At 40.1% G+C, this 23,128-nt stretch overlaps 4 protein-coding genes across 5 annotated transcripts; 2 read left to right on the top strand and 2 right to left on the bottom strand.

Moving 5' to 3' along the window:
- Positions 1 to 616: 616 nt before the first annotated feature.
- Positions 617 to 1,501, top strand: LOC116253235 (uncharacterized). Its single transcript, XM_031628001.1, has one exon. It carries the CDS (start codon positions 617 to 619, stop codon positions 1,499 to 1,501), a length of 885 nt encoding a protein of 294 aa, XP_031483861.1.
- A 3,130-nt stretch (positions 1,502 to 4,631) lies between these two features.
- LOC116253234 (uncharacterized) lies at positions 4,632 to 5,075 on the bottom strand. Its single transcript, XM_031627999.1, has one exon. It carries the CDS (start codon positions 5,073 to 5,075, stop codon positions 4,632 to 4,634), a length of 444 nt encoding a protein of 147 aa, XP_031483859.1.
- Positions 5,076 to 8,568: 3,493 nt separating this feature from the next.
- LOC116253233 (uncharacterized) lies at positions 8,569 to 9,430 on the top strand. Its single transcript, XM_031627998.1, has 2 exons — positions 8,569 to 8,580; positions 8,684 to 9,430. The coding sequence occupies exons 1-2, from the start codon at positions 8,569 to 8,571 to the stop codon at positions 9,428 to 9,430; spliced, it is 759 nt and encodes a 252-aa protein (XP_031483858.1).
- A 757-nt stretch (positions 9,431 to 10,187) lies between these two features.
- LOC116253356 (replication protein A 70 kDa DNA-binding subunit A-like) lies at positions 10,188 to 14,871 on the bottom strand. 2 transcript variants are annotated; one of them, XM_031628132.2, is made up of 3 exons: positions 14,652 to 14,871; positions 13,401 to 13,673; positions 10,188 to 12,734 (listed from the first exon to the last, which is right to left on the bottom strand). In XM_031628132.2, exons 2-3 carry the CDS (start codon positions 13,664 to 13,666, stop codon positions 10,484 to 10,486), a joined length of 2,517 nt encoding a protein of 838 aa, XP_031483992.1. In that variant the 5' UTR covers positions 13,667 to 13,673; positions 14,652 to 14,871; the 3' UTR covers positions 10,188 to 10,483. The 2 variants fall into 2 exon arrangements, with proteins under 2 accessions (XP_031483992.1, XP_031483993.1); XM_031628133.2 differs by having other exon boundaries at positions 13,401 to 13,670.
- Positions 14,872 to 23,128: the final 8,257 nt, after the last annotated feature.

Below are 23,128 nucleotides of genomic sequence, written 5' to 3'. Positions count from 1 at the left end.
ATAATATTTATACATGTAAGGAAAAAAACTCGTTGGATATCAGAAACAAATCAGGCAGCTTTTTTGTATGTTTCATGCATTCATTTTAACAAAAATCTGTACTTTTAGGATTGATCTCATCCCAAAATAGCAATTTGTCTTCTAATAACATGCCGCTTTTCTATGGGCAAGCAAAACGTCAGCGTGTACAACAACTTAATAACAGGTCGGAGTGAAGGACAAATATTTCGTTATTCTCAGCATCGAAAACAAACCCATATATGTTGATGAGAAATTGCAAGAAGTGATAATGGCCATATATGCCATCCAGGAATGGTCAACCACCAAAAAAAATCAAAATATCAACAAGCCAATCACGGATTAATAATTCAAAATAGAACTTGAAGAAGAATATATCTGCTGTCGAGGGCCTCAACGAAGCCGTATGAGTAGGTATTGTGCGTGCATGCACGTTCATCATGTCTTTGGGAATGTAGCAGCTCGTTCAAATTGTTAGCACATGGCTACTCTGTATATAAATGGGTTGTAATGTCTTTTCATTATCCATCGACTTCTATGCTCTTATTCTCTACCATTGCCTCTCCTTACCCACTTCACTGCCTCCCTCTCTGCCAAAATGCGGAGCACTGCACTCCTCCTCCTTCTAGTCGTAGCCATTTCCCTATGCATATGCCTAGCAGGAGCCAGGGATATACCCAGGGGCCATCATGAGAGGCCCGAGGTTGACCACCACAATGAGACACATTTAGACCATCCTCACAAGAAGGATGATATCGATCACCACAATCTGCATGATCCACATCATGAAGATCATGAAGAGCATGACCACAAGCATCACAAGGAGCTTGGCGATGACAAACACAAGAAGAATCACAAGGAGCACTGTGATGACAAGCACAAGAAGGATCATAAAGAGCATGACCATGACAAACACAAGAAGGATCATGAGGAGCATGATCATGGCAAACACAAAAAAGGTCACAAAGAGCATGACCATGACAAACACAGGAAGGATCAAAAGGAACATGATGACCAAAAACACAAGGATCGCGAGGAGCATGACGATCGGAAACACAAGAATAATCGAAAATTGTATGACAATGACAAACACAAGAAGGATCATAAGGAGCATGACGATGACAAGCACAAGAAGGATAATAAGAAGCACGAGGATGACAGACACAACAAAGATCACAAGGAACATGATGACGACAAATATCGGAAGGATCACAAAGAGCATGGTGATGATGAGCACAAGAAGGATCATAAGAAGCATGATGATGACAAACACAAGAAGGATCATAAGGAACATGACGATCATGACAAGCATCGCAAGCATCCTAAGGATCATGGCCATGACAAAAAACATCATGAAGGCCATGACAATAAACATCATAAGGTATATGACGGCCATCGCCATAAGTCCTGCAAAGATCATAAGCATGATAACCACGGCGGGAAACAACATGAAGACAATGGCCACCATAGGAAACACGAGTGATGCCTCAAGGATCATGACACGGATGACCATGACGGCAGTCATCATTGATCATAGCACCCTTTGAGTAAGAACAGTGTGTCCCTGACTAGCATGTTGAGTTGTTCTTTCTGTGTGATTTATGTCCCTTCTATGGTCTTCTGTCTACCGTGATGTTGAAATAAGTGAATGATGCGTAATTCCACTGGGAATGCTACAAGTAATAAGAGTTCGTTAAAAGATTGCATCTGTCTTTTACCTGCGAACAACTATCGGCGCTAGCTCGTCTTTGTTGTTGATGCATGTATCAGAGTTCTTCTTACCTCTTCGACAATGGATAGGGGTTGCCTTGATCCTGTTCAAGAGGCCTTATAATTTCTGACGTCAAAGTTCTTGTATATGTCTTGTTTCAAGAACAGAATGAGGATAGGTGGATGTATTGATGCTTGTTAAGAGAACCGACTCTTAAGCGCCTAATATGCGCCCAGAATAGCACCTAGAATTTTACTTGAACATAATTTGCAAAGTTGTTGTTTAGTTTAAGCTACTGAAAATGGAAGAAAGAGTGCATGAAACATTTCATTTTGTGCCGACGAAGATGAGACGCCTTGTCTGCTATATAGGTCAGGAAAAAAGGTATAATTGAAGCAATATTCCACACTGCTGGCCATAAAGATGTGTAAATTTTTATCAACACCTCAACTATTGAAACAACCACAACCGTTTAGGAGATCAAGCCCTTGTGTCCTCGAACAGGAAAAAAAAGTATCGAATAAGCGACATTTCACCCTGCTCGCCGTAAAGATGGACGGTTTTTATCAAATACCAAGTCCTTTCATGTATTGAAGCAATCATAAACGTTTACTTTGATCAAGCTTCGACGGTTTGCGAGATCGTGGTGGAAGAGATGACCATGGGGAACATAAGGTCAAACTTTGTGAGACCAATGTAGCTAAAAAGCCAGATAAGCTCATCTTCAGTTAGTCATCTCCTGTAGCAAATAGAGCGCAAGAATGGTCAGGACTGCCCCGTCCTACGGTTTAAAGCGATATAAAATTCAATGTCCTCAGTCACAAACAATGTGCCTAGGAAAGAAACGCGTAAATATATTACAAACGACAAGATAACAGCGGCCAGCTCTCCAGAAGACTGGCTTGACCCGTAGGCCGCAAGTCTGGCTACAAAAAGCTCAGAAGTTTATGGACTTTTCTATCCTTCCAGTTTCTCTTCCTTCTTATTTACCAGTTAGACTGCCACCAAGAGAATTTCCATGATAGCCACTCACAGAACTACGGCAGAAACTTGCACTATTCATCTCATAACTGTTTCCTCCATGTGAGATTGTTGCAGGATTAGTTTGCGGCTCATCCCTTGAGAGGCTTCCGATCAAACCAAAAAAGGCACTTGCATTCAGCTGCAAAATTCATCTTTCTGCCTTCACAACAGCCACTTCACCAGTTGGCATTGGGAACAAGATGAATGTTTCATGAATCTATGCCAAAATGTTTGCAGATTCATGGAATAAGTTGCATAAGTGTCCAATGTACTCCCATTTGGACTAAATTCAAAGAACACCTTCACGTTGTTCCTAATGCTGAATGGCCCTTAAGTGTTTCAAGAGCAAGATCAAATCCTCATCAGTTGCCAAAAATAAAGGTATGAAAAGAGAGAGAGAACCGACAACATGGGAATTCATTGACAAAATCCGCAACAGTTGCCAAATACGAAGACTTCAAAAGCGAGCCAGAGAGAGAGAGAGAGAGAGAGAGAGAGAGAGAGTTGATGGTAAAGATGGTACTTCCATACAGTCGATCTAGGAATACCAAGATATATGCCAATATGCATCAACAACAAGGACCAGCGAGAACAAAATACGCATTTCATAGGTAGAAGGCAAAGACATCTTGTATTGAACTCCTTCATATTATACGTAGCAGTCTCAATGCAATGTGTAGCATCCACTTATTTAACATAATCATTGACAAAAACCAAATAGCCAAAGCAAGTCAGACGACAAACACATGCAACTTAACAAAATAGGGATGCAATTCTCTCGTGCAAAGCACGATCAATAATGTTGGCCATCATGCGCCTTATGATCCTTCTTATGTTTGTCCTCATCATGCCTCTTGTAACCTTTCTCATGTTTGCCATCATGACTCTCATGATGATCCTTCTCGTGTTTCTCATCATAATGATCCTTGTGATCTTTCTTGTGTTTGCCAACATCATACTCTTTATGATCCTTTTTGTGTTTGCCGTCCTCATGCATCTTAGGATCCTTCTTGTGTTTCTCATCGTCATGCACCTGATGATTCTTCTTATGTTTGTCATCGTCATTTTCTTTGTGATCGTTCTTGCATTTGTCATGTTCATGCTGTGATACCTATGATCATGCACTTCATGATGCTCCAGATGTGGGTGATGCAGATGGTGGTCATCTTTGTGATCCGTTTGGTGGTGATGGTCTAAATGTGTCTCACTGTGGCCATGCTCGTGCTTCTCGCGATGATCTTGTGGTAGGTCTCTCTGCCGCTAGGCATATGGAGAGGGCAGTAGCTACGATGAGGATGAGGAGGAACGCAGCCGATCAAGAAGAAGAAAAAGAAGAAGAAGGGGTATTTGAGAGGCTATGGATAACAAAGAGTGACTTGGACCCCTTTATATAAAGAAGTAGCCACGTATGCATGTACTAGTAGTTTGATAGACATATCATTTTCTCAAAGTAACTATGAGAACGTGCAAGCACGCATGAGTCTATTCATATTGCTCCTAATGTCAAATGGCCCCCAAGTGTTTCGAGAGTGGGAACAAATTCCTGATGGTTGCCAAAAAACAAAGTTTCAAGAGAGAGAGAGGGAGAGAGTGAGTCGATGGTAAAGGTAGCCTTTCAATAGAGTCGATCTAGGAATAAAAGATATATGCCGATATGCATCAACAACAAGGACCAGCGACAATAAAATAGTCATTCCATGGATGGAAGGCAAAGGCTTCTTTCATTGAACTCCATCATATGTAACAGCCTCACTGCAATTGTGTAGCATTCACTTATTTAACATAATCATTGGCAGAAACTAAATAGCAAAAGCCAATCAGACAACAAAAGCATGCAGCTCAACACAACAGAGACGCACTACTCTCATGCAAAGCATGATCAATAATGAGGGCCATCATGCTCCTTATGATCCCTCTTATAATGGTCATCATCGTGCCTCTTGTGATGCTGCTTATGTTTGTCATCGTCGTGCTCTTTATGATCCTTCTTGTGTTCGTGTTCGTCATGGTCATGCTCATTACGATATTCCTTCTTGCGTTTGTCGTGCTCGTGCTCGTTATGATCCTTCTCCCGTTTGTCATGTTCATGCTTCTCATCGTCCTTGTGATCCCTATGATCATGCACTTCATGATGCTCCTCATGTGGGTTATGCGGATGGTGGCCATCTTTGTTATCCTTCTCATGGTGATGGTCTAAATGCGTCTCACGATGGTCATGCTCGTGCTCCTTACGATGGTTTTCTGATAGGTCTCTAGCACCTGCTATGCATATGAAGAGGGCAATAGCTACGATGAGGATGAGGAGGAATGTTGTGCTCTTCATTTTTGCACAAGATCACAGGAGCTTGGGAGGGTGAGGAAAGGAAGCAGCCGATCGCGAAGAAGAAGGGGAGTTTGCAAGGCTATGGATAACAAAGAATGATTTGACCCATTTATATAGACAAGTTGCCATGTATGCATGTACTAGTAATTTGATTGACATATGTTAAAGAAATGAAGACGTGCAAGTAGGTGCGACACGAGTCTAATCACATTGCTTCCCACGTCGTACTTCTAGAAGTTCACTTTTGAGATGTTGACCAGAGGTTGACTTGGTTGAAGTTTTGAATTCTTTTAGTGGTCTACTTGACCTTGTTGGCATATTTGGCTTTTCCCAATTTCCAACAACAACATCTTCATTTGTGGGACATTGTATCAGAACTAATTAAGAAGCTTTTTCCTTTTAATCGGACAAGTTATTAAGTTGTTTTTGAAGGTTTTAATCCTTTTCTTGGGCACCAAAATGGTACACCTAAGAAGCTTAAATTGCCAATTTAATTAAGCAGGTGATCATACCTAAATATATATATTCTTTTAAAATAAACGCAAAAAACTTTGTATAATTGTCTGGGATGTCTGCCGATTTTAGTTTTCTTTTTTTTCTCTCTTTTCATATATAAAAATTGGACCTATTAAAATTCATTATTAAAGTATTTTTCTGCAGTGTAACTTAAAGAGTTTTTTGGTGAGACACGTACATTAAGTTGGTCATTTTCTGATTTTAATAATGTTTATCATAATCATAAAATAAAGCCTCACATAACATCAAAATTTTGATAGTAAAAAAGATTTTTTTTTTTCAAAAGTGACTTGAACTAAAAACATGATTTATATAAATTTTGAATTTATAAACACATTAAGAGGTTTATATTATATATGTTTAAAGCAATTTTTAATACACTTTTAAAAAGACTGATTTTATCTGTTAGGCCTGTTATTTGCTAATTACCTATATATATATATATATATATATATATATATATATATATATATATATATTGATGGTCAGGTATTTTATTGTAGCAGCAGAATAATATTTTAAATTTTTAAAATATTTCTTGTTTACCAAATGCAGAACTTTTTTTTTTTTTTTTACCGTTAACATGAAAATCGGAAACATATTTCCAAAAATATGTTTCAGAATTATTTTTGGAGCCGTTAGGCTCGATCGTGGAAGGAAGGGGGGAGGGAAGGAGGCTGAGGCGAAGCCAGGAAGGAGGGACGAGGAAGAGGGGAGGGGGAAAGCGGAAGGAGGGAGGAGGAAAGCGGAAGGAGGGAGGAGGAAAGGGGAAGAATGGAAGGAGGAGAGGGGAAGGAGGGAGGCCAAAGAGGGGAGGAGGAAAGGGGAAGAACTGAAGGAGGAAGGAGGGAGGAGGAAAGGGGAAGGAGGGAGGAGCAAGAGGGGAGAAGGAAGGGGGAAGGAGGGAGGAGGAAGAAAGGGAAGGAGGCGGAGGCGGAAGGAGGAGGAAGAAGAAAGGGGTAGAGGCGGAGGAAGAAAGGGGCGATTCTTCATCTCTTGCAATCAAACGCAGAATGGGAATTTCCAGAAAAATAATTCATGGTTACCAAACACAACATACATTTGAAAATCTAAAATTTTATTTCTAGAAAACCAATTCCAGAAACATGTTTTGAAAACTTGTTTCCAGAAATATGTTTCTGGCCATCAAACACTATCGTAGTGAAGTAATGATTCTCAAAAGACCCTACCCCTCCAACTCGACTCGAACTTGGACTCAGGCTCGAAAAAAAAGTACCAGACTTGCCCCAATAACTTATCGGGCCAGCTCGGGTGGGCTCAACTAAGCCTGTTCTACCAGATAAGAATTTTTTAATATTAACTTTATTATTTTTAAATATAATTATTATATTTTACCACGATTAATTATATTTATATATTTTTTTATATTAAAAATATATTTTTCTATTTTGAGCTCAAGTTTTAAGTGTCAGGACGCACTCGGACTTGTGTTTTGGGTGTCAGGCCAGGCCGGCTGATGCCCAAGACAGTAGACCGCCTAACAAAAATATGACCAACATGTGTAGAGCCCTTTGACTTTCTGTAAGAATTACCGGCTCCATAATTATCAACGGCCATAGGCCCATAATTCCTATTTTTGTGTTTTTGTTTCTGTGTTTTTCATCATCAGAATGTGTGGACTAGTTGTACATGAAAGTGGAAGTTGAAAGCATGAGCTCCCTTGTTTCGAAAATGGCGCTACTCCTGTCATTAGAGAGCGGCTTTTAGCTTGGTTGTCTTAATGCCGGTCGTCCCGTCGTTCCGTCGGGGTCATAAATTTTCATGCGAAGTCATGGTCGACCGTACCAGGATCCAGTTTCGAACCACAGATTCATCAAAAACACCTAGATTTAGTTATGGGTGGCTTCTCATGGAGGTCATCTCATCTCATCCACTTCCACAGATACCGAGAGAGTTGGAATCGGACCAACATTTCGCATGCACACTAAAATCTGGGTCTTGAACAGTTGACTCTCTTATATCCAACTCGATCGGTCGGCCACCAAACATCATCCTTTCACTCGATCCTGTCATGCTCATCACGTACAACTCAAGCATCTTTTCAGTTGTAGCAGCAAATTAATGGCTCCTCTGGAATATATTATCTACTAAATCAATACAGAGCCCACTCCAGCTTCATGTCATCGCATTATGCGGTAGCAGTACTTTCATGGCACTCCATTTCTCACAGGAATTTCCCGAACGGATGGCCAAGCTGGGGCTTGTGAATTTCAGTAGCATCTTATAATTTGACGATGATCACACTATTAATCACTTCTCATTCTGGTGTGGGGGCACGTCCCTATTAAGGGCGGACGCAAGGTGGCTGGCAGGGTCTCGGCGCTCTCAAAAAAGGTTTTTTTTTTTAATTTATATGTAAACTTTAATTAAATGTTCTTTATCTTGTATAAATATTTTAAAAAATTATATTTCAGAAACAAAATCAGGCGTCTTTTTGGTATGTTTCTTGCATTCATTTTAACAAAAAATCTGTACTTTCATCCCAAAATAGCAATTTCTCTTTTCTATGGGCAAGCAAAAGGTCAACGTCTACAACTGAATAACAGGTCGGAGTGAAGGACAAATATTTCGTTGTTCTTAGTATCGAAAATAAACGGATATGTGATGATGAGAAATGGCAAGAGGTGATAAAGGCCATATATACCATCAAGGAAAGGTCAACCACCAAAAAAATTCACAATATCAACAAGTCAATCACGGATTAAGAATTCAAAATTGAACATGAAGAAGAATATATCTGCCGTCGAAGGGCTCAATGAAGGTGTATGAGTAGGTAAAGTGCGTGCATGCACGTTCATCATTTCTTTGGAAGTGTGAGCTCGTTCAAATCGTTAGCGCATGGCTACCTTCGTATATAAAGGGGTTGTTATGTCCTTTCATTATCCATCGACTTCTAACCTCTTATTCTCTACCATTGCCTCTCCTTACCCACTTCACTACCTCCCTCTCTGCCAAAATGCGGAGCATTGTACTCCTCCTCCTTCTAGTCGTAGCCATTGCCCAAAGGACATCATGACAGGCCCGAGGTTGGCCACCACGATGAGACACATTTAGACCATCATCACAAGCAGGATGATACAGCTCACCACAATCTGCATGATCCACACCATGAAGATCATGAAGAGCATGATCACAAGCATCACAAGGAGCATGTCGATGACAAACAGAAGAAGAAACACAAGGAGCATGTCGATGACAAACAGAAGAAGAATCACAAGGAGCATTGTGATGACAAACACAAGAAGGATCATAAAGAGCATGACCATAACAAACACAAGAAGGGTCATAATGAGCATGATGATGACAAGCACAAAAAAGGTCACAAAGAGCTTCACCATGACAAACATAACAAGGACCAAAAGGAACATGATGACGAAAAACACAAGGATCGCAAGGAGCATGACGACAAAAAACACAAGAAGAATCGCAAATTGTATGACAATGACAAACACAAGAAGGATCATAATGAGCATGATGATGACAAGCACAAGAAGGATAATAAGAAGCACGAGGATGACAAACACAACAAAGATCACAAGGAACATGATGACGATAAACATAGGAAGGATCACAAAGAGCATGATGATGATAAGCACAAGAAGGATCAGAAGAAGCATGATGATGACAAACACAAGAAGGATGACAAGGAACATGACGATCATGACAAGCATCACAAGCATCCTAAGGATCATGGCCATGACAATAAACATCATAAGGTACATGATGACCACTGCCATAAGTCCCACAAAGATCATATGCATGATAACCACGGCGAGAAGCAACGTAAAGACAATGGCCGTGATAAGAAACATGAGTGATGCCTCAAGGATCATGACACGGATGATCATGACGGCAGTCATCATTGTATTTTATCTACCGTGATGCTGAAATGAGTGAATGATACATATTCCATTGGAAATGCTACAAGTAAAAAGGAGTTCGTTAAAAGATTGCATCTGTCCTTTACCTGTGAACAACTATCGGCGTTCGCTCGTCTTTGTTGTTGATGCATGTGTCAGACATCTTCATCTCTTCGACATGCACAGGGGTGATCCTGTTGAAGAAGCCTTATACTTTATGGCGAGAAAGTTCTTGTACATATCTTGTTTCAAGTACAGAATGAGGAAAAAAGGATGTAGTGATGTAAGAGAACCGACCCTTAAGTGTCTAATATGTGCCGCCTGCAATTTTACAAAGCCTCGTGTTCCTTGGCGAGGACAAAAAAAAAGGTACCAAAGAAGCAACATTTCACCCTGCTCGCCGTAAAGATGAACGGTTTTTATCAAATACCAAACCCCTTGTTTTTATCAAATACCAAACCCCTTGTTTTTATCAAATACCAAACCCCTTTCATGTATTGAAACAATCATAAACGTTTATTGTGGACAAGCTTGGACATTTTGCGAGATCGTGTGGAAGAGATGACCAAGGTGAATAAGTTCAACCATTGTGAGACCAATGTAGCTAAAAAGCCAGTTAAGCTCATCTTCAGTTAGTCATCTCCTGTAGCAAATAGAGCGCAAGAACGGTCAGGACTGCGCCGTCCTACAGTTTAAAGCGATATAAAATTCAATGTGACTAGGAAAGGAACGCATAGTAAATATATTACAAAAAACAAGGTAACAACGACCAGCACTCGATAAGACTGGCTTGGTGCATTGGCCGCAAGTCTGGCTACAAAAAGCTCAGTGGTTTACGCACTTTTCTCTCCATCCAGTTTCTATTTAAAACTAACTGGAAATTGACAGCCGCAGCGTTTACAGGTTTGCCACGTAAGACCAAAGTGGGGCAGCAAGACCCATTAGAGAATCTCAAATTTCATAATTGGCTTGTCAGCCACTTGTAGAGATCACTTCCCCATTATACAATATCTAATACCGGCCGCCATAGTTATTGCTTCTCACCCCGTATCCACCACCACCAGGGACTCCATAGATAGGAGTAGCGTTGGGTCCAGGACAATCTCTTGCCCAGTGTCCACTTTGATTGCACTTGTAGCATCGGTTCTCCCCAGTAGCACCAACATCTACACCAGCACCAGGCAGCCTGTTTCCAAAACTTCCCACTGTATGTGCGCCGGCTACTCTTAGCCCTGGACAGTTCATAGGATTGTGATCTGTGCCACCACATTTGTTACAAAAGGAGTTGAGAGGCCTACCACCACCTTGTCCACTACCCATAAAACCAGATTGGTATGCCAATGAAGCATTGTATCCATCAGTGTTGCTACCTGTGTTGCCACCAAGAGAATTTCCACCATAGCCACTCACAGCACTTCGGTAGCCACTTGCACTGTTCATCTCATAACTGTTTCCTCCATGTGAGATTGTTGCAGGATTAGTTTGCAGCTCATCCCTTGAGAGCCTTCCAATCAAACCAAAAAGGCAATTGCATTCAGCTGCAAAATTCAGTCTTTCTGCCTTCACGACAGTGGACTTGACCCGTTGCTCATCACTGTAAATCTCCTCCTTCACTTTAAGCTTGAACAGGTATTGATTGAAGAGAACAGTTTTTATAACCTTACCAAACTCCACATCATCTTGTTCTTCATGTTTCAACATATACAAGGCTTTAGCTGAGACTCCCATTATTTCCTCCCCAGCCTCCTGAAATGCGGTTACCCATGTGATGCCAGTGTGATCTTGTATCTGGAACTGGAGAAGATATCTGTAGTCACATTCAGGTATATCTTGGTCGCACCTGTCGCAGTGCCACCTCCCATCACCATTATTAGTAACTTTCTTGTTGCACTGCCGATCACCAACCATCAAGGGGCATGCAGTATAGCAAAAGTTATCTACCTTTACAAATGCAACAACTGCTTTCACAGTGATCCAATCTGGCTTCTCTGCTCTACCAAGACCTTCATCCTTAATCTGTGACACAGTCTTCCGAACATCTGTTTTTCCCGACATTGAGTTGTCCCTTGAAATGGATGGAGTAGCCACATTTTTTCCCTCCCTATTGAACCACTCCCTTAATCGTTGAGCCTCTGGAAACTCAGGATCAATGAATAGCTGGCTCGTAGAAATCGTCCCAACTGATTTTCCACTGAAATCACTTACTCTACCAGCCTTCACAGCCAAAACGGGACGCATTCCGGAGTCACACATTTCTTGCAGCCTTTGTCCTTCCACGTTGCAAAAGTTACCCCAAATGGTTAATTCAACACTTCGCCCTGACATGTCCTTCAACTGAAGAGTTCTTTTCTGCGTTTCTGTACCATTTTTTCTCATTATGGTAGAAGAAGGATGCACTGAGACAACTACCCCAATTATATCAACCATTGAGTTGTTCTCCATGCTCTCAATTTCACTGATAGGCCTAAAATTAAACTGCTGCCTAGGGATAGAGCTATCTTCCTCCAAGCATGGCTCTATTGTTGAAGTTGACTCCAAAAGTATTTCCCATTCATTATTAAGGTGATTGAAGTTCTTCTGCGCAGGCTTTAGACTTCCCTTGGATATCAAGTATACATTACCTACATTGATCCTATCATAAAACTGATCTGCCACCAAATTGAAGCAAGTAACACGAATTTCCCCACCATCAGAGTCTAACAGATCAAAAGAAAAAACTTTGCCCTCTCCTCTGGGATTGTTGTACCGCCTAAGCTCACTTTTTGACGTGACTCTTGCTTTAATTGTCCATCTTCCCTGATATGGGTTTAACGCAGCAATTGGAATAATTCGAGCAGGAGCTTCATTTTTAGCAATAGGCCCCCTATTGACATATGATGGAGTTGGCTGATATATTGATTGTGGAGTTGCTCGCCCATGCATATTTGAAGTCTGATTCTGGTTGGCCATATTACTATGTGATGAAATACCATAATTTTTGCCATTGGCAATGTTAGTAACACTAGCCCCAGTTTCAGCTTTGGGATGCAGAGAAGATCCCCCAGGATTTGGCCCTTCCCCAAGATGGCCAGCAGCATAGGGAACACCATAAGGCTGAGCATTTCCAGTTGCTGGTCGGGACAGAACAGGAGAAGATTTTGCTGGAACAGACTCAACCTGCGGTGCAGCTGGACCATTTGCAGAAGCACCCACATAGAGTTTTGGCTCACCAATTATATCAAACTTATCGAGCACTACTTCCAGGTTGATCACAATAATGATCCTAATTCAGGGAAAACAATGGTCAGCTGCAACAAAAGATGAAACTAACCAATGACAATAAAAGTAAGGTATAAAACAATAATAAATACCAAACTTGTTCAACAACTCACACAAACATATATATGTGACGCTAAGAGATCAATACAACTTTTAATTCCTCTCCCTCCACCATCCTCCTGTTCCCTCAAACTCAAAGATGCAGGTCACCAACAATTTACATAGAGGACAATGTCTATATAACAATCCCAACAATATGAATCTACTTTTGGAATACATTGACATAAGCAATTCAAGAAAATTGAGTAGTTCCTAGTTGCGAGCACCAGCTTGGGAAGATCCTAAATATTTGACTGGCAAGGCAATCCCACTTGAAAGCCAGATAAGTAATGTCATATATGCTTCCCCAGGAACACCGCCAGAACAATAGGGAACAAGAGGAAGGCCATTATGCTAGGAAGATCAACGGGCTATCTTAAAAGCCTAATAGCAAACACCCATTTTTCTCTGCTTAATTTTTAAGCAGGAAGGAGATATAATTTAATTGAGATAAGAATACCAGCAAAATCCCTATATAAAAATGGAATGCTGAAACATAAATTTCTAATCAACATGTAAACTTCAATATTAACAAGAAAAGTACGTAGAATAAATGGAGTCACCAACTTACTTGCGATTTTGTATAGTATTGCAAATATACTCGATCATTTGAACTATAGAGCCCTTCTGCAGCTGTCCCGACTTAACATAATGATTCAATTGAGAAGCAAGCATAGATTGCTGCATGTGGGTGCCATCTGAGAGAAGCAATCTGTATCTGTCATTTGCAGCCTGCGACATAACCAATTTAATGTCGTAAACCTGAAGAACAGGCTTTATGTCCTGCTTCCCTTCGCTCACCATAGCGATAGCATCTCTTGTCAAATTCACAGACATCTCTCTACTGCACGAAAGAGATGAGTCATAAGAAATAAAAAATGAACTACCAAAACACAAGCATGCAGAGTACTCCATCTACAAGTACGTTTGTAGATGAGCTTATGAAATGCAAGTAGAATAACCAAGCAAGTGGATCTAGATAGCGTGTGGTTGTCCCCGATGATCCGCCTAGGCAGTAATTGGACCGTGTCAAAAAGGACTGCATATATTAAACAAACATTGCACACAAATCACTGTTTAAGTGGTGGCAAGAAGAACCACCTTACAGATCGAAAGACACTCTCCAGACATCCAGAGGGTAAGAAACGTCAAATGCTAAAGAAGACATAGTGTACTATTGAGAACCGTCCGTTTAACGTGCCAAATAAGACATTCCTTGTCGACAACACAGAATACAGGACGAGGGCAGTGCCTTAGCTTTTAAAATTGGTCATTTCCCTCCTTTAACCATTTATGCGTTGTCGAAAAGAAGGCGATAGTGCCCTAATGAACTCTCTCGATGCAAAAATCAAGAGAATTTTCTTTTCGACAGCTACCCCATCTCCATGCTAACATCACACATCATCTCCCCCCAGTTTCCACTTTTATTTTGATCATCAACACGGATGACCGAACCAGACGCCATCCGTTCGCTTCTCTAAAAGGAGAAGTTCAGGAATAAGACATCTACGTCGACTACAATAACCCTCTATCGCTCCCACGCTAACTATGAGGGTTTTGTACCGATTGACTACGTGACGAATCATGACCGTCTACAAAACCCCTAGTGGATAAAACAACGAAACTCTCCTTCGTCATCCCCAAAAACTGATGACAAAAGGGAAAGCCAACCAACACTTCAAGATCCCTCACAACGCTTGTATAAAATACGCACATCTAAATCATGGTTTCTCCACTTGAAAATCAAGCAGAAATCAACAAATCAAGAAACGAAGAGGAAAAACAAATCTAAAGAAGGAAAAGAAAAACAACAAGGTCTTACTCATTAATGCACGCGATCGATCTCTTCTTTTCGGACCGACCGACGACGGGAGATTCGGACCGACCGACGACGGGAGATTCGAACCGACAGAAAGAAGATGAAGGACAGAGGAGAGTCAAAATGGCGGGGCTTCGGAAAATGAGAAACCCTAAGGCAGACAGGGATAGAGAGAGAGGTGGCTGGCGGAGGTGATGGAGGGAAAAGGGAACCGCCTCTTGGACGAAATTTTGGATTCCCGCGACAGGAGTTGAGGAGGAAACGGGGTGAATAAGTTATCCCATGAGGGCGACACTCGTGTAACTGCTGTGAGGTCTCATCTAAGACCGTCCATTTGAAATTCGAGGGGCTGGCAAGCGGCCGTCCATCGCACATCGAATGCTCCTCCGTACGGGAGCACTGAAATTTTTCAATCGTCGTCCAGTCTCTATATCCGATTGACAAGTTTGCCTTCGACTTGCTCAATTTTTAAGAAAGGGACTCATGTCATCCCTTTAAACAAAAATAAGTTATTTTTATTTATTGTCTGTTATAAGCAATTGATTAATTCATTCATGCTTTATTCCCATTGACATATTTGTTCATCTCCTTGTTTAGGCATGCACTTAGAATTGAATCTGTTAATAGTTAGAATCAATTTTGTAGTAATATGTATAAGCGCAAGTAAGCATATGACAAGAACATGTCCAGACACCAAAAAGAGTAGGACCATATACTGATAAAAAGCAGCTCCTTAGTTTTTCCAAGTGAATTTGAATTCGAGTTTGATATTCAATGGAACATGATAAGGATCTGACTCACTACATAGAAGTGTTGAATTCTAAGTCGGATTTGAAATTGGTTTGAAGAAGCAGAGTTCAAAGTCCAATTCGAATCTGAATTCAAATACATAGATGTAATTTCGATAAGCCAAGTTGGATCCGCAGGGCTCTGAGCACTTTATTTTGATTGCAAAGATGGTCTATAGAATCTGCTGCATGGCCCTTATTTTTTACTGGCAGCCTGAGAAAAACTTCTTCCCCCCTCTAGTTGAAAGCTTCGTCAGAGAAATTAATATCATGAAACTGCGAATAATCGCTAGAACTCGATTTGAGAGAAGTTTGCTCGAGATCTCAAGATACCGACGGTACCAAAAACCAGTTCTTGAACAGAATCATGTAAGAGGAAGATTCAGTGAATCGGCTAAATGGGAGTTGCTCCTGGCTAAATGAGAACATCTTATTCCTGTTAGAAAATAAAAACACAATAAGAAGTTTTTACATTTTTTACAAACTTGCTTTTGACCATCATTCAAACACGCCTTAAATGCAATTTCGGATGCAACTCAACATTTCGCTCACAAAACAATGTTTAAAGTTGTCACCTCAAGGTGTTCTTAATTGATAATGAGACACCATGTATTGCAAAATAACCCAGTAGAGATGCCAATGGATTGAACTTAAATCGGATATACACTTAATTGTGCCCGTTTTTTTTATATTCAAATACCAACAAAGAAAAGTCATATCCAAATTTAAATCCAAAATCTGATTTTACAGTCTGAATATGATTTTTTGCATTCATATATGAATCCGAATTTGAATTTTAAACTAAATTTAGCCAATTTTTAAGTTGTAAGAGCATTAAATATAGGATATTTATTTCAAAACAAACATCTGAATTTGTAGTCAAATCTTAATCCCATCAGATGTCATTTCTTAAATCCGATATCTTAATCAGATTTTTTTTTTTTCTTTGAGGGGTTTGCACTTTGCAGTAGTTCTTTCTTAAAAGTGCGTCAAGCCTTATGATTTAAGTAACAAAACGTGTTTGATTCTTAGGAAGAGTTCATATGCTTGTTAACGGTATGGTCATCCACTAGCTTGCTTTTGGCTGGATAATTTTCCAAACAACCAATTTGTCTAAAAGAGTATGAGACATTTCAGCCGATCCATCAATATCCGGTACTGTTTGCGTGAGTTTCTTTTGTCCGAGCTTTGATGGACTCGAAGAAGATGTTTTGAAACTTGCCAAACAACTATTCGTCTTAAATAGTGGTCTTGTCACTTAACCTTTAGATTTTTGCCTTCTCATGCTTCTAAATGTTAGACGACTCTTTTCTTCACCTTCCTTTTTAATCAGACTGTTCCCACAAGGCATGATGGAAGTAGGAATATTAATGGATCAGATTCAAATGGGATGTACTTTTTTTCATATCTGATTAATTATATGTGATGTTCAAATGTTCGGATTTGAATCTGGATTTGAATCTGAGAAAGAAAAGTCTATATCATATCCAAATCTGAATCTAAATTCACAATCTAAATGTGATTCAAATCCCACTTTTAAATTTACAACTGAATCTGAACCACGAGTCATCCCCTTCTATCTGAGACCATATATTGGAACGAAAGTGTTCCACTCTAAATTATGTGAATTTTTGACGAGTCAGAATCCTGTTCCTGCACAAGCATGCCAAACAAAGGACAAAAGTAGAACAAGAATGCTTGGGGCAGGGACGAATGTGACGAACGGCTTTAGCCTAGAACAACCTGTCCCCACTATCAAACACGCAGAGCTAGAGGGTCTGCTAGTGAAGTGATTGTAATCCTCCTTGTTTTTAGAGAATGAAGGAGAACATCGTGGAAAGATACGAAAATTCAGTACATTTTTAAGTCACAGACTTCAGCTTAGTTCTTTTTGTTTGGCACTCGACGGTCAAAGAATGACACTTTATCGGAAATTTCAGAAGTGTGAAGCTTGTTATTGGATGAAGCCAAAATTAGGCGAAAATTTTAGGAGCAATTTATTGATCTTAAAAACTAATACATAATTATATCTAAGGTTTTTTACAATTTTTCATTTAAGTTTCGTGTTTGTTTATGCTGGATGTCCCGTTTTAAATGGACTTCTTATTATCTCTACGCAGCTTTTAGTACGGGACATAAGGGCGCTTGTTCCAGACACCCCAACCCCATCTAGGCCAAGTCCCTCGGACACCACAGAAGAAGAAGAATAAGAAAATACACAAGTGTTCCACGCAGTTAGAAGAAAATTGCTTGTACTTGTTCTTGGAGAAAACCCTGCATCTTCCCAATCACAGCGGAACATTATCCAACTTTTATATTTGGCTCCTTGCCTTAACTTAGCAGCCAATTATTCATTGCTCCTGCATGTTGGAATGATGTGGAGTGGGTGAAGGGATCGGAACTTTACGATTTTCTTCCGGTGGGGTGGGGGGGGGGGCTACCATGCATGATGTGCCGGCCATGTGAAATTATTGAGGCTTCCTTTGCAACTACAGTTTTGGACTATTCACTATTTCTTTTCTCCTTATCGCCGGAGGAAACTAGAAAGCCTTCACACCAGAGGCATCTTCGGATTTTTAAACAAAATGCCTGATTTTCCTTGATCCCTTGCAGTTTTCTTTCTGGGCAGACATAAAATTAGTTAACACGAGATTAATCATCTCTGCTGTTTTGGTTCGTCTTCCTGCAGCTTCGATTTCATGTTTTTGATCTTCCATGGCGACTTGCATTGCATGCTTCCGAGCTTCCCTTCCAAGTGCCCGGTGGTCGTTTTCTTTCTAATTAGTTTGATCTTTTTCCGCTTTGATTACGGAGGTCCCTTCTTTCTTTTTAGTCTTTTTCTGTGCTTGTCCTGCAGCCAGTGGGAGGCAAGCAGATCTTTCCCACTTGCTTGAATAGTATACGATGTGTTTTCTGAAAAGGAAACCACTTTGGCAGCTTCTTCCTCGACATCCGCCGCACCTCCAGGCTGGCTCTTTAGGCTTTCGTAATCGACTGTAAAAGAGATTTACGTTCAAGATACAAACTTGAGCTTAAGATTTACACTTAAAGAACTGAAAAAAGAAAAAAGAAAAGGTTGGATTTAGGATCGGAGGAGAGAGGGTCCAATCTGTTCTCAAATTCTAAGGATTTCAAATCCGATGCTATCGAACGACTCCCTGACAAGTAAGCACCAGAAAAAACTTTGGTTTTCGAAGTGAGAAAAATCTGACTTCCTGCCTAACGAATATCAGTAGATACATGCACAAGCCAAACAATTAAGATGGAGAAAACACATCACACACCCCTTCCCGTGCCTTTCACTTGTTAATCATGCAACGGTGGTGGAGCCAGAAATTTATAAACTAGGATGGTGACTAATGTCGGCAGCTATCGGCGGCAGACTAAAAGAAGAGGCATCCAAAAAAGGTGACCGGAAATTGGTCGGATATGGTTTTTGGTTTTTCTTAACTGGTTTCACCGAAGGTTTCTCACTGACAAAGGGAGAATCATGGTGCTAAGATTTCCAGAGATTGTCCTGCAATTTGTTAGAGAATCATCAATATGGTTGCCAGATCTTGCCTTGCAACGGAGACTGGTCTATGATCTGTTTATCCTTCTGCATACTGCTGTTCTCCTTGATCAGGTGACAGTATTGGCCTGCATTGAACCGAATCAACCGATACAGACTAAAATGAATCTTCTCCCTGCACCATTCCGTGAAAAAGATTCACCAACCAATTTTGTCAACATCGACTTACAGTACCGATACATGGTAGCCTTCCATCTTGTCAACGTTGATACAGAGAAGAAGAATTTCACAAAAGGACACAGAAAATCAACCTGTATTGTCCACATGCAATTATCTTCTACAACATGGACTTTTTAATTTTTTTTTTTTTTTTGGCTTTCAGCCAATTGAACAAGATGGTGCCAATCAAGAGGCATTATAGATATGAATGGCTTCAATCTGGCTCAGATCCACTATTTGTCGGTTCAGTCCTCATCAGGTCTCCATTTAGTCGGATTCAGATTGAAACTCGGACTTGGATTTCTTCCCATGAACATAAGGCCCGTTACTTACATGTAAATTAGGTCAGACCCAGCATCTGAATTTAGGACGCCGCCCTGTTGACATTCCTAAGTACTGGCCTTGCATTATTTCAAGGCGGGGCCAATATGACCTCAAATGGAAAAGGAATATGCATTCTATAGTCATACATGGTTTAGGACTGTACCCACCAAACCTGGGGCAGCCCTCAGTTGAAAATGTTGCTTTGGCCTATATGCAAAACCATGTGCATACGTTTATAAAGCGACAGATAAGTGCAATCCGGACTTGATCCGGGGTCTTCGTCTCAGCATCTTTCATAATTCTCCTCTTATAATCTGCTTCCTATCTGCGGCAGCCTTTGACAATGGTTTTTCAATGTTTTCGATTTCTCACGGCCTTACCAGACTACGAGTCTACCCCTTTTTCTGCAATGACGCGAACTGTTTATTACCGGAGCTCTGTAGGGCCTGAAATGGACATTTCTCCAAGAAGTTTCTCTCAGACTCTTGATCCACATCTAAATTCTTGAGTTCCTGCTCAATCTCAGACTCGAATGTAGCTTCTAATGCATTAGAATCCAAAAGAACGGACTTCTGTGTTGCTGATAAACAGTCGGTGAACAAAATTGTATAATGAAATATAGTTCGTGTATGAAGCTCATACTAAGGAGATAAGAACAATATAATTAAACACCATCCATTGCAGCAGAGAGAGAGAGAGAGAGTATGCAGCACAGGGATCTACCAATCAAATGGTAGCTATGAATAGGGGAAAAATCTAATACCAAATAAATTTAAAAGCGTATATAATTTGTATATATGAATGGATTTCCATGGTTCAGTTAAACCCATAAACTTTCCTGATTTAAAATTTCCTGAAATTTACTGGGTTGCAAAAATCCTATTCACACAAGAAAGTCCTGTGTTTTGTTACATTTTTGAAGAGCTTCCTTTATCAGGCAATCCGGAAACATGGGGAAGACATGACCAAGAAGGGAGGCCCAATCGGGCGGCCTGTGTCTGGACTGTAGTCACTGTACTGGTGATATTGATGCTTCGGCTCTCAAAGGTGACACTCTTTACATATGGGTAGCGTTAGAAACCATAAATGTTGAACCTCACACCAAAAGTATGTCCAAGGCATTATGCCCCCTTAACTTAAGTATTGTGTTCTACCACTTAAGATGCAGAGGCACAATGCCCCCGAGAATCACACTAGAGGTTTGCCTCTTTTCGAGCTAGCTCGAGCGCCTTACCACGTAAGACTCTGCACTCACGAAAATCAAACTATAAACTTACTTGTTTACAAGCAGTTAATTGGACCAGCTATACTATGCCCGTTGAAGCTTCTGAAAATGATACAAATGGAACAAAGAATCGGTCAACGAGACTTGTATCACTAAAATCTAAGCTCAGGCTTTAGGTTTTAAATTACATCGACAGACTAAGATCGGACTTTGTACTCATTGTAATACAGGTTCCCCACGCACTTCATTCAAAAGTTGACTGGCAGTTGGCTAGACACAACATATCCTATTGAGGATCACACTTTGTGAACTGTATTTTCTTTTATCCCTCTCCTTTTCTCTCCTCCATTCATTCTAAGCACGATGTCTGGTTATCGGTTTTGCTTTTTGAAAGACATATACTCATTGGCGCGTCGCCATAACAATAAAAGCTTTTTCTTGATGACGTGCTGTCATGCAATTCCTTCGCTGTCTTCTTAATAAAGCACCTCTATGTATTTTTCATATGTATATGAAAAAGAAAAAAAGAGTAAGACAAGGTTTAAAATGATACTAAATTTTCATAACTTGGTTGTGTTCTGAGATCCGCGGCGATTTGTGATCTTTGATTTAAGGTCGGACTCTTCTCTTTTTTATCGGATTTTAAATTCATGGTTTTTAACATGTAGCATGGTTTTAAAATCCATCCAAATGAGATCTTGATCTCTCAAAACACACTGTTTAAATCTTGTGGCTATCAAACGCAACTTTAAAGTAGTGAAAAACAAATGAGAGAACAAGCAACAGATGGAGATGAAGAGAAAGGTCACTCAACAGTTCCAAGATATAACTGCTTGATTGATGGATTGTTAATGACATGCCATGAGGTGTGCCTTTCAGGCATTTGATGGGAAGCAAGAAAGTTAGAAGCAAACATTTTTCTTTGGGTTTGAGATAAATGTGACAGAAATAAATTATCCAATCACTTTTTCATCTAAAGGAAAGTGCTTCAGAATTCAGTGAAGAAGGCTTGAGGCTTCTAACTTATTAAAATCCTGTGAAAAAGACATGGATTCAATAATTGCGCATCGGTAACGTCAGTGAAAGCAATGGCATGTTCTCTGCATTGATGAAGCCAACATCGAAACGCAAGCTTCCGCCAGCAACAAATAAATAAATAAATAAATAAAATGATAATGTGTAGATTCCCCAAAAAAATTACTGGTGCCGGAAAGATATGTCGTGTGTTGGTTCCCAAGAAGGAAATTTTCTGCTCGTATAAATTTTTAGTCACTAAAAATTTGGAAAAGGAAAAAAATACGAGGCATGTTCTTAACACATGGCCAATAGATGGGTCCGTAACTGAAATATTATACTTTTATTTAATTAATTATCTTTTTTTTTTTTATGTTGAGACTTCACATGATGGATCCGGATCTCCCTGTCACTCTGACTCCTTTTCTTTTCTATTTAAAGGGAAATGCCAGCGAAAAGAACAAAGGGGAATGACGCGCTTTGGATCCAACACAAAAAGTTTGCCTACAAGTTGGTGGGCCTCGGTTCTGATCCAGATGTGACGACTCGTCGATTGGGACCAAACCCACATCCAGCTCGAATCACCTCTACTTTCACATCTAAGCAGACTCCAAAGTTTAAGATCCAGATCCAAAATCGCATTCAAGGCCTTCAATTAGATTCTACCTAGTGACGTCATCGAACAATTGGCTCCAAACTTCAACCACGGATTCTTGTTGGTCAAATAAGCGTTTTAATATACACATGGAGAGAGAGAGAGAAAGCTAAATTATAGGCACAAATCAGGGGTGGAGAATGAGAAGTCAAGCAAAGAAAAGTTTAATTTTCAAATATATTGAAAAAGACTACATGAACAAATTTATCTTTCATTTTTCCATTGACTTGGGACAATATGCCACCCATGATTGATTTGACCTAATTACTCACAAATAACAATTTTCTATTATGAGGTGATAATTTATTTTTGATATATATATATATATATATATATATATATATATATATATATATATAGAGAGAGAGAGAGAGAGAGAGAGAGAGAGAGAGTGTCTATGGGGAACTGGTTGTTGTAGTGGTCGGCTCGTCAATGTCGGCATGTTGTCCGTCTCCTTTTGCCTTCTCCACCGTAACGTAACGTGCAGTACCATTTTGAGCTTTGTTAATTTAGCATTTCGCGTCTGAAATGGATTCCACATGTTTGATGTTGATTTGATGTTTCACTTTCATCCCTCGAGTCCGATTTGGTAAAGAAATATGAATTTGTTTACTAATAACACCAGAATTCCAGTCAATATTATGAATGAAATTGAACCCTTCAATTGAACGCCTTTCATTTTTTGACCGGCGGCAAACATGCTCGGCTTATGAGGGTGGCCGTCCGGCAGTCGTCGGAAAGAGA

This window comes from Nymphaea colorata, chromosome 4, assembly GCF_008831285.2.
Source record: "Nymphaea colorata isolate Beijing-Zhang1983 chromosome 4, ASM883128v2, whole genome shotgun sequence".
Taxonomy (NCBI): Eukaryota; Viridiplantae; Streptophyta; class Magnoliopsida; order Nymphaeales; family Nymphaeaceae; genus Nymphaea; species Nymphaea colorata.
Note: the sequence above shows the minus strand (reverse complement) of the source record. Positions and strands in the feature narration are given on the sequence as shown.

Bases quoted from the DNA above. Each gene is read 5' to 3' on its own strand.
- LOC116253235 (XM_031628001.1), top strand. From the start codon at position 617: ATGCGGAGCACTGCACTCCTCCTCCTTCTAGTCGTAGCCATTTCCCTA.
- LOC116253234 (XM_031627999.1), bottom strand. From the start codon at position 5,075: ATGAAGAGCACAACATTCCTCCTCATCCTCATCGTAGCTATTGCCCTC.
- LOC116253356 (XM_031628132.2), bottom strand. From the start codon at position 13,666: ATGTCTGTGAATTTGACAAGAGATGCTATCGCTATGGTGAGCGAAGGG. The intron at 12,735-13,400 runs GTAAGTTGGTGA...TCCCTGAATTAG, and splicing joins AATACTATACAAAATCGCAA to GATCATTATTGTGATCAACC.